The sequence below is a fragment of the Tachysurus vachellii genome, chromosome 21 (genome assembly GCF_030014155.1).
Source record: "Tachysurus vachellii isolate PV-2020 chromosome 21, HZAU_Pvac_v1, whole genome shotgun sequence".
Taxonomy (NCBI): domain Eukaryota; kingdom Metazoa; phylum Chordata; class Actinopteri; order Siluriformes; family Bagridae; genus Tachysurus; species Tachysurus vachellii.
In genome coordinates this window covers 10,889,765-10,899,259 of record NC_083480.1, presented here as the reverse complement: position 1 = coordinate 10,899,259, position 9,495 = coordinate 10,889,765, and the positions used below count along the sequence as shown (strand labels likewise).

The 9,495-nt window shown below is 34.8% G+C and overlaps 2 protein-coding genes across 3 annotated transcripts; one reads left to right on the top strand and one right to left on the bottom strand.

Moving 5' to 3' along the window:
- Positions 1 to 454: 454 nt before the first annotated feature.
- Positions 455 to 1,484, bottom strand: gngt1 (guanine nucleotide binding protein (G protein), gamma transducing activity polypeptide 1). 2 transcript variants are annotated; one of them, XM_060896858.1, is made up of 3 exons: positions 1,432 to 1,484; positions 1,237 to 1,335; positions 455 to 906 (listed from the first exon to the last, which is right to left on the bottom strand). In XM_060896858.1, exons 2-3 carry the CDS (start codon positions 1,330 to 1,332, stop codon positions 781 to 783), a joined length of 222 nt encoding a protein of 73 aa, XP_060752841.1. In that variant the 5' UTR covers positions 1,333 to 1,335; positions 1,432 to 1,484; the 3' UTR covers positions 455 to 780. The 2 variants fall into 2 exon arrangements, with proteins under 2 accessions (XP_060752841.1, XP_060752842.1); XM_060896859.1 differs by having other exon boundaries at positions 1,442 to 1,481.
- Positions 1,485 to 3,923: 2,439 nt separating this feature from the next.
- tfpi2 (tissue factor pathway inhibitor 2) lies at positions 3,924 to 6,726 on the top strand. The gene is made up of 5 exons (XM_060897325.1): positions 3,924 to 4,083; positions 4,271 to 4,441; positions 5,319 to 5,498; positions 5,943 to 6,116; positions 6,232 to 6,726. The coding sequence occupies exons 1-5, from the start codon at positions 4,005 to 4,007 to the stop codon at positions 6,288 to 6,290; spliced, it is 663 nt and encodes a 220-aa protein (XP_060753308.1). The 5' UTR covers positions 3,924 to 4,004; the 3' UTR covers positions 6,291 to 6,726.
- Positions 6,727 to 9,495: the final 2,769 nt, after the last annotated feature.

The following is a 9,495-nucleotide window of genomic DNA, read 5'->3' as shown; positions in this document are numbered from 1 at the left end:
AAGGGCTATTGTTACCACCCCAAAATTAGCCACCTGAAAGTGTTTTATTCATCTCACATCACAACTTATTTTAACCACATAGCTTAATTTTTCTTAGCATTATTATCTTTATTTTAATAATGTACAATATTATGTTTGATCATTTATATTTCTATTTAATGTTGATCAACAGCTGCAGTTGATCAACAGGAACTGACTCTGCAGCTGCGTCACCTATGTTACCAGTACCAGAAATGTAGAGAATATTTGTTACTATAGAAGCTACACCATATTAGAATAAGGAATAAGCATATTAATATAATCCTGTGATCTGAATTACTTTTGACTAATCTACTGAGATTTCCTAACACAGTGGCCTAACAACATACAAGTTAGAAGTTCCCCCAGAATATGGTACACTCAGGCAGCAGATATCACACAAACACACAGATTCATGGACATGGAAACGTGACACTGAAGACTTAATTTTTTTTTTAATAAATATTTCTAAAGGAGCCTCTGTACATTTTGATTTTCAACCCATCATGCCTTGCACCAACACTGACAATTGCTGCACAGAATTATTCTGTTTTATTTCAATACTTCAAAGAGGAATACACAAGAGAATGGGAGAGGGTCCATATCCAAGTCATTTAGAGTAATTTTCGTATCTATCCTCAGGTCTCTTTCTCTGTTTCAGGCAGCAGAGAAGATTCTGGCTAAGATTAAAGAGTAGCAGGTGTCCATGTGCAGTACCACAGTCTAAATTGTAAAAGGAAGAGGGCAGTTATTCTGTCCACATTAGCAAATGACACATCCACCCTTTTCCTTGAATGGATTCTTTTCTTCTGGGATGCCTTTGACCAAGGGATCTTCATCCATACCACCCTGAATGTATTCCATGACTTCTTCACAGCATTTAGACACCTACCAAAATAAAAATTAATTAATGTTTACTTAATGAAAATAGTATGTAATAATAATAATAATAATAATAAATGACAAAATTGCCTTAACAATATTTCTTTTAAAACTATTTTAAATATTTTTTACAAACAGCCTTTGGGGTCAGCATTTTATTTTTGAATAAGCAGCACATAAGTATGGAATTGTTTGCCGCAATCTGTGAATCACAACCAAGGCCATTTGCTATGCTTTACATTCACTACTTTGTAAACTATTATTTATTATTTATACCAGTGAGCCTATGAGTAAGCTTTGTGAATAAGTACAAATAGGTTTTGACAAAGTACTCACCTTTTCCCTTTCGAGTTTCACCTCTTTTTTCAACTGATCTACTTCCATTTTAGCCTTATCCAAATCTGTTAGATTCTCTACATCTATAACCGGCATTTTCTGTAAGAAAAAATATTAAATGCACATGTTTTCTGTCAAAGCAAGACTAACAGCAGAAGTATTCTACATGAACATAGTAATAAAGTCCACACTTACTGCCACTTACGGTAAGTTCTCTTCCCCCCTGAAGATGGACAGAGAATCCTTCAGCTCTCTCTCAATCCGGTTTATAAAGTAATCTGTATGAACACTGCAAGCTCATAATCCTATTAAAGCAAACACTCTTATTTTACCATTGCTTTAGATATCTATTGACTTAAAAAGAGAATTACTCATTATGTTACTACTTTTTTCATCACATAACATCTTTAAAAGCTGCACACAGTGCAATTTCTACAAGTCTGAGATTTACCGGGTTCTCATGGCCATTTTAATATTATGGTAGGAAAGTAGGCCAAGGGGACTCAGTATTATAAATGATAAGCATGCTAATCTGTGTTTACCCCCAACCTGTCGTGCTGGATAACACACCATCATTCTTAATGACAAATGTGTTTTCTCAGGAGCTGTCAGAGGGAGAAGCACACTCTGACCACACAGCGCTCACCAGCATGATAAAAAGCTATGATCCCTCTGATATACTCTGGAATCAGGAAATGTCATCACATATAACCATTACTAAAGAAATGCTTTACTGTGTCATATTGGCCCTGATTAACCCTGGTCTTGATATCTAGCAACCAGCTTTGGCAATGGGCATGGAGTAAAAGGAATGACAAAACCGATTAAAGAGATTTCTATCTTATTTCATATTCTTTTACTGCACATAAATTCAACTCATCATCATCAAAGATTCATCATCAAAGACCTTGCACCGACAGGCCAAAGACTCTCTTTGGTCTCCTTTAAAATGAACTTTCTTCTTTACTACATGCATGTTAAATTCTTAGTTAAACTAATAATGAAACTAAATAATAAAGGAAATAAAAAAAAAACACTATACACTTAGCCTTAGACTATTCTGCATATCTGTATGTTTCTTCAGATTTTTTAAATATATTAATTATTTTTTGTTGTAAATAATAAACATGATTATTTGCTATTGTCAGTAACCATTTTATCTTGGTCTGGGAAGAAAAGGGAGAAAGGAAGGAAGAAGGAAGCCTACATGGACATAGGAAAACATGGTGTGTTACTGAGGTTAAGGTTAGGATGTGTATTAGCTTTGGGTGTAGTATAGCAGTAATTAACTGATTTAACAGTTATATTGGTGAAAAGTCATTACAAGCCTAGCCATGCAAGGAAAAGGTATGAAATATTTCGTTATACAATGATTGTAATCCTTTAAATGACAGTTTCTCAAACAGTGAAAGGCCGTTTCATAACTAAATGAGCAATCGCTGGAAATGATCCAAGAGGTTGCTACACTGCGCATCAAGCCGAAACTATGCAAAGACTCTTTTCTCTTCTCAAATCAACAAGAACTTCTGGAATATGTTAGGGCGGGTTGACACATGTAGTGAAACCAGTGTAAAATGAAAAAACAACAACAAAACAATGCATTAAATTAAATATAAAATGTCACATCAAATGCCTTTAGAAATCCTGCTAATATTTTTGCATGATATGGTAAATATAAGGATGTTGAATTCGAATTGTATGTGACATGCAGATGTGGCAATCTGTTTGACTAAGTGATTGTGTGGAGAGGCGTTTTATATGGTGGACAATAAAATATGATGGACAACATTAATTGCTAAGCAAAGAAAATATTGTCTTTCCAATCACTTGTCACTAAGTCATTAAGCAAATGGTATGTAAAGAAATTTGGGCCCATTCTTAGTATACGTATATATTTTGCATATGAAAATGTCTTGGAAATAATTTAGCTTTATGAGGTTTAGTGTTTCACCTTCTGCCAGTGGAATACTATACAGAACACATAAGATCTCATCAGGCATTTAAATCAACTTCTCTTTTTGTGTTTTGTATTTTTTTTTTGTTTTTTTTTTGTGTTTTGTAAGTTCGATTTTTAATAATCTGTAGCTTTCAGGATATTTGATTTAAGATATCTGGCAAGATGGGTCAAGAGGGTTAAGTATGAACATTCCAGGATGTCAGTTTCTGAAGTACTCAAACCAACCTTGGCACCAACAACCATGCAACGTTTAAAGTCACAGAGATCATTGTTCCTTTAATTATTTAATTATTGTTATATATTGTTATAAGTTTGATGTGAACAGGTACTGGACATTTCGACCTATGTATCTGCGTGATTATATGCACTGTGCTAAATGCTTGGATGATTCTTGATAAAATGGTTGATTATACAGTAGAGCTCAAAATGAATGGATCTATCTATCTATCTATCTATCTATCTATCTATCTATCTATCTATCTATCTATCTATCTATATGCAATGTACAATCCAAATACATTTAGTAATTCGTTCATTTTTTCCTACAGGGTGCCTTAAAAATGTATGAATGAATGACAGGTCAATATTTGAAACACTTTTGTGATCACATTTTACCAGAAAGCTCGTCTACACACGTGTGACGTAAAATAGTTATGAAAATAAAAGGCAACACTCAGTCTGATTCAACTGTAAAGTGTTCAGCCCGCCCTTTATTCCCCAGGGGACGTCAATGAGCTGCTATAAATAAAGGAAATATCTGCACTTTACTCGCATTCACATCTCTGATCTCTGAAGTCCAACAACCAGAAACATGGAGAGACATTTTCTCGGATGTTTTTTGCTCATACATTTCATCCAAAGCTCATCAGCTTACAGACCGCAAACTAAAGGCAAGTTCAGGTTTACTTTTCCCTTTTTAAACTTCAGACTTCTCTGTGTTTTGGTCAGTAACTCCTGCGTTTAACTCATGTACCAACGCAGCACGTGTTTCTTTGCTTTCTCCACAACGCGTTTTCTGTTTCTGTGGTTCAAAATCTGCTCATTAATAAGTTCTAACTCGATTTATTTTTTTTGCAGATGTCTGCTTTCTCCAAGTGGACGAAGGACCGTGTTTAGAAGATGTGCCGCGTTTTTACTACAACACGCTCACTCAGAGCTGTGAGGAGTTCAGCTACGGTGGCTGCGAAGGAAATGCCAACAACTTTAAGTCTTATGAGGCGTGCCATAAAACCTGCTTCTCGATTCCGAGTACGTAAAGCCGAGCACTAGATTCACTGTTTTAACATATTAAACTTGTTAAACTTCAACTTTAACTTGTTCTAACTGATTTCTAGGTGTTGGGTGTGGTAGTAATCTGTAGCTCAGACCATTAATCTATAAGTTCCTTTGTGTATTTCAGCTTTAAGATGCCATTACAAACCCTATACTGCATTTTTCCAAGTTTTTAACTGTTTAAAGCTAAAATTTAAAGACAAAAGTTTAATTCTAAAATTTAAAGCCAAATGTTTAATTCAAAAGTTTACGAGTTGTAAAAATGTGTAGAAGAAAAACTGTAAAAAAATAAATAAATAAATAAATAAATAAATAAATAATTAATTAAATAAAAACAACAAAAAACAAAACTATTAAAGTCCTTAGATAGATGTTGAAAATGGTTCATTCACTATCAGAAATAAAGGTGCCACACTGGACTTAGCTGAGGTTTGGTATAATCAAGGATAAATATTTTGTACATTTAATCAGTTTTTTACCTAAATAAGAAAGTTCACACGTCGTACCTTTAATTCGCTTTTAGACTAGTAGACCTTGAGGTCCAATTACTGACCTTAAATTATCCTTAAAGGTTTACATGCAAATTATAGTCCCTGGATGGTAACACCTCAGTGGTAAGAAAACGTACGGTTTGTTACCTTTATTTATGACAGTGTAAAGTACAAGTTATTAGATGTTAAAAGAAAGATGTGTTTTTTTTTTTATCTTAACACTGCTTTTATCTTAACATGCATATTTGGTCCAAGTCAACCCTTAAGAGACGCACATTTTTGCACATGACTAATGTAACACAGAGGATGGCTGTTAAAGTAGTACAGATGTACAGATGTATGTACTTTTTTTCTTTCTGCAGAAATTCCTTCCATCTGTCGACTTCCAATGGAAAAGGGGCTATGCTTTGGCATTTCCACTCGCTATTTTTTCAACATGGCCTCCATGCGGTGTCAAGCGTTCGCCTATGGAGGCTGCAGTGGAAATAATAACAACTTCCCTGATCACATTTCTTGCATGGAATACTGCAGGCCCAAAAAGTGTATGTTATTTCCAAACACCTGATTTAGAGTTTTTTACCCTCATTCTAACGACCAATTAAGACAAGAAAGTTTCTTGGACGCAAACGGATCATATCTGAGTTAGCAGTAAAACACTTCAGTAAATTTGCAGTCATTGGATCCTTTTTACTTTAATTAGACTTTCCAAGTGTGCTACAGAAGATGGTGCTTGTTTAGTGACTTTATTCATGTAAAAAAATCACTAGGATGGATACACTGGTTTATGATTTGCAGACATTTGATCAGTTTCATTGTAAAAATTCTGTATATTTCTCTGGAGTTCTGAACATATTTAGGAAGAAAAAAACAATTTGGTGGACACAAAGCAGTACACGGAAGGCCAGTGTTGGCCATAAATCATGACATCTGTACAGATTAAGCTGTTAACTCAATTTACGTTTAATTTTAAATGTATGATTTTGCAGTGGTCCCTGTGATTTGTCTGGAGGGCTTGGACAAAGGAACAGGCAGTGAATATTTCACAAGATACTACTACGACTCTATGAAAAAAACATGTAAAGAGTTTGAGTACACAGGACGTGGAGGAAACAACAACAATTTTGTCTCCATGGAAACCTGCATGTCAGTTTGTTCTAAAAGTAAGTGTGAAAATGTTTTTGTACTTCATTTTAGGAAAAATTGACTGTGTGGATGAATTATTATGAATTATTACAACATTATTCAACTAAATATTTCACTTGGCTCTCTTTTCAGGAAAACCAAAGAGACAAAGTGGTCAAGCTGTAAGAATTTTTCGAAAAAGAGTAGAATGAGTACTGGGCTTTATTTCTCCAACTGGATGTGCTATTGTATGCTTAAACTTCCTACTCTCAGTGTAATGTGAATCGATTGTACTACATGTGATGTATTTTAAATTTTGACTACTGTATGTAATTTTACATATGCAGATAAGTTATATGTTATACTATAAGTACATACATGTTTACATTTATATATATATTACATATACATGTAATGTTGTGTTCACAAAAATGGCTTGCTTATATATTTTAGTGTTTACATTTCTGTTTAATATTTGAATCATTTTGTATTGTGTACATTTTCAGTTTCTGTCTCATAAGTGTCTGTAATATTGTACAAAAAAATCTATCTATCTATCTATCTATCTATCTATCTATCTATCTATCTATCTATCTATCTATCTATCTATCTATCTATCTAATCGAAAAATAAAGTAATTTTCTTTAATACTGTTAAAATCTAAATTAATTTGAAACTTAAATAAAAAATGCCACAGAATTTCATTAAAACTGTACAAGAATAAAATAAAAAGAGTTTTATATACAAGAAATTAATTTGAATTAGCTGATATTTTGGACACTATACGGCCAATCCTATAGAAGCAACACTAACTCAAAATGATTTGCATACATTTATTCTGTTGGCGATGCACCTGGTAAAAACCTGGTCAAATTGGATTCTTCAAGATATATTTTAAGTCTGAAATTATGTTAATGAGAAATGAAAATAACAGATGATGTGGAAGCCTTGTGGTTAAAGTGTTAGACTGCTGAATGGAATGTTGTGGAATGTTGAATCCCAGGTCCACAAAGCTGCCACTGCTGGGCCCCTGAGCAAGGCCCTTAGTGCTCAATTGCTCATTTGTGTAAAATGAGATAAAAATGTAAGTTTCTCTTTATAAAGACATCTGCCGAATGTCATAAATGTAAATGATGTAGCTTACGCTACTGTAGTAACAGTGTAACAGTTTCACTGGAGCTGTTAATAGAATTAAAATTTTACGATGTGGGAATTCCCCATATATTTTCAAATAATAAAAAATAAGCAGTTTTAACCTGGCACTTATTGTGTATGATATGCTTATTACATTGATTCTACATTTACAGGTGAACTAGCAATGATACAAAGCATCTAGAAAATCTAGACAGATGCTGAACTGCTAGAATGGTCTATGTTCAATTCAAGTTTATTTGTATAGTGCTTTTTACAATGGACATTGTCTCAAAGCAGCTTTACAGAACATAAACATAGAACAGAAGGTAAACATAAGGAGAAATATAAAGAATTATTATAATAAAAATTCAAGATATATATAGTTCACAGTGTGTATGTATGTATGTATGTATGTAAGTATATGTATTTATCCCCAAGTCTGAGGTGACTCAGGCAGCAGTGGCAAGGAAAATCTCCCTTAAATTGGTAAGGAAGAAACCTTGAGAGCAACCAGACTCAAAGGGGAGCCCATCCTCATATGGGTGACACTAGAGGGTGTGATTACAAATATACAGTCAAACAAATGCTGTATTGGTGTAAGGATCACATGGAGTTCAGATCTCCTCTTTAGTATCAGAGTCCAACTGGAGCTGTTAGATCTGTAGATGTCTCAGGATTCTCACAGAGTCGGCCTCATCTCAGTGGAGGTCCGAGATCTTCATCGCACGGAAGACGATCAGAGCTGGTACAATGTCTGGATGCCTCGGGATGGGTGAAAAGAGAGAAGCAGTGGAGAGGGATTAACATATCTGCTGTTCATAAAAATGTGCAAGTCTAATTAATAGTGCACAAGATTATGGGATGTAATGTGTATGCCTGACTAAAGAGATGAGATTTTAATCTGCTTTTGAACTGGGAAAGTGTGTCTGAGCCCCAAACACTATCAGGAAGACTATTCCAGAGTTTGGGAGCTAAATAAGAAAACGCTCTATCACCTTTAGTAGACTTAGATATACTGGGAACTACCAGAAGTCCTGAGTTTTGTGATCTCAGAGAGCGTGAAGGATTGTAACGTGTTAGGAGACTAGTTAGATACGTGGGAGCTAAACCTTTAAGATCCTTGTATGTAAGTAGCAGCAGTTTGTAATCAATTCTAAACTTAACAGGTAGCCAGTGTAGAGATGATAAAATTGGGGTTATATGGTCATACTTTCTTGTCCTAGTGAGAACTCTGGCAGCTGCATTTTGGACTAATTGTAGCCTATTTATTAAAGATGCAGGACAACCACTTAGTAATGCATTACAATAGTCCAGTCTAGAGGTCATGAGTGCAAGAACTAGCTTCTCAGCATCAGATACAGTCAGGATGTTTCTCAGCTTGGCAATATTCCTAAGGTGAAAGAAGGCTGTTTTTGTGGTATGGGCGATGTGATTTTCAAAAGACAGGTTGCTATCTAATGTAACACCCAGGTCTTTTACTGTCGTGCTACTAGTAACAGTACATCCCTCTAAATGGAAGTTAAATTGTGAGAGTTTCTGTGTACTGGTTTTTGGACCTATAAGTAGTATTTCTGTCTTATCAGAGTTTAACAACAGAAAATTACAGCTCATCTTTTATCTCTCTAAGGCATTGAGTTAATTTGGACACTTTAGCTATTTCATCTGGTTTTGATGAGATATATAACTGTGTGTCGTCAGCATATCAGTGGAAACTAATCCCATGTCTTCTAATAATGTTCCTTAATGGAAGCATGTATATCGAGAAAAGCAGAGGTCCTAGAACTGATCCTTGAGGGACCCCGTGATTAACTGGTAATAAACTGGAGGATACACCATTTAATTCTACAAAATGGTATCAATCAGACAGGTAGGATCTAAACCAACTTAAAGCCTGTCCATGAATACCTGTGTAATTTTGTAAGCAATCTAGGAGAATGTTGTGGTCTATAGTGTCGAATGCAGCACTAAGGTCAAGTAGGACTAATAGTGACATACAGGCCTTGTCCAAAGCTAAGAACAAGTCATTTGTGACTTTCACAAGTGCAGTTTCTGTGCTATGATGGGGCCTGAAACCTGATTGAAACTTGTAATTTGATAGGTCATTTGGATCTAAATTAGGTTTTTTGATGAGTGGCCTAATGACTGCCAACTTGAAGGATTTAGGGACGTAACCTTAAGATAGCGAGGAGTTAATAATATAAAGAAGAGGCTCACCAGCTTTATGTAACACTTCTTTCAGTAATTTAGTTGGAATGGGTTCTAGTGAACAAGTTGTTGATTTAG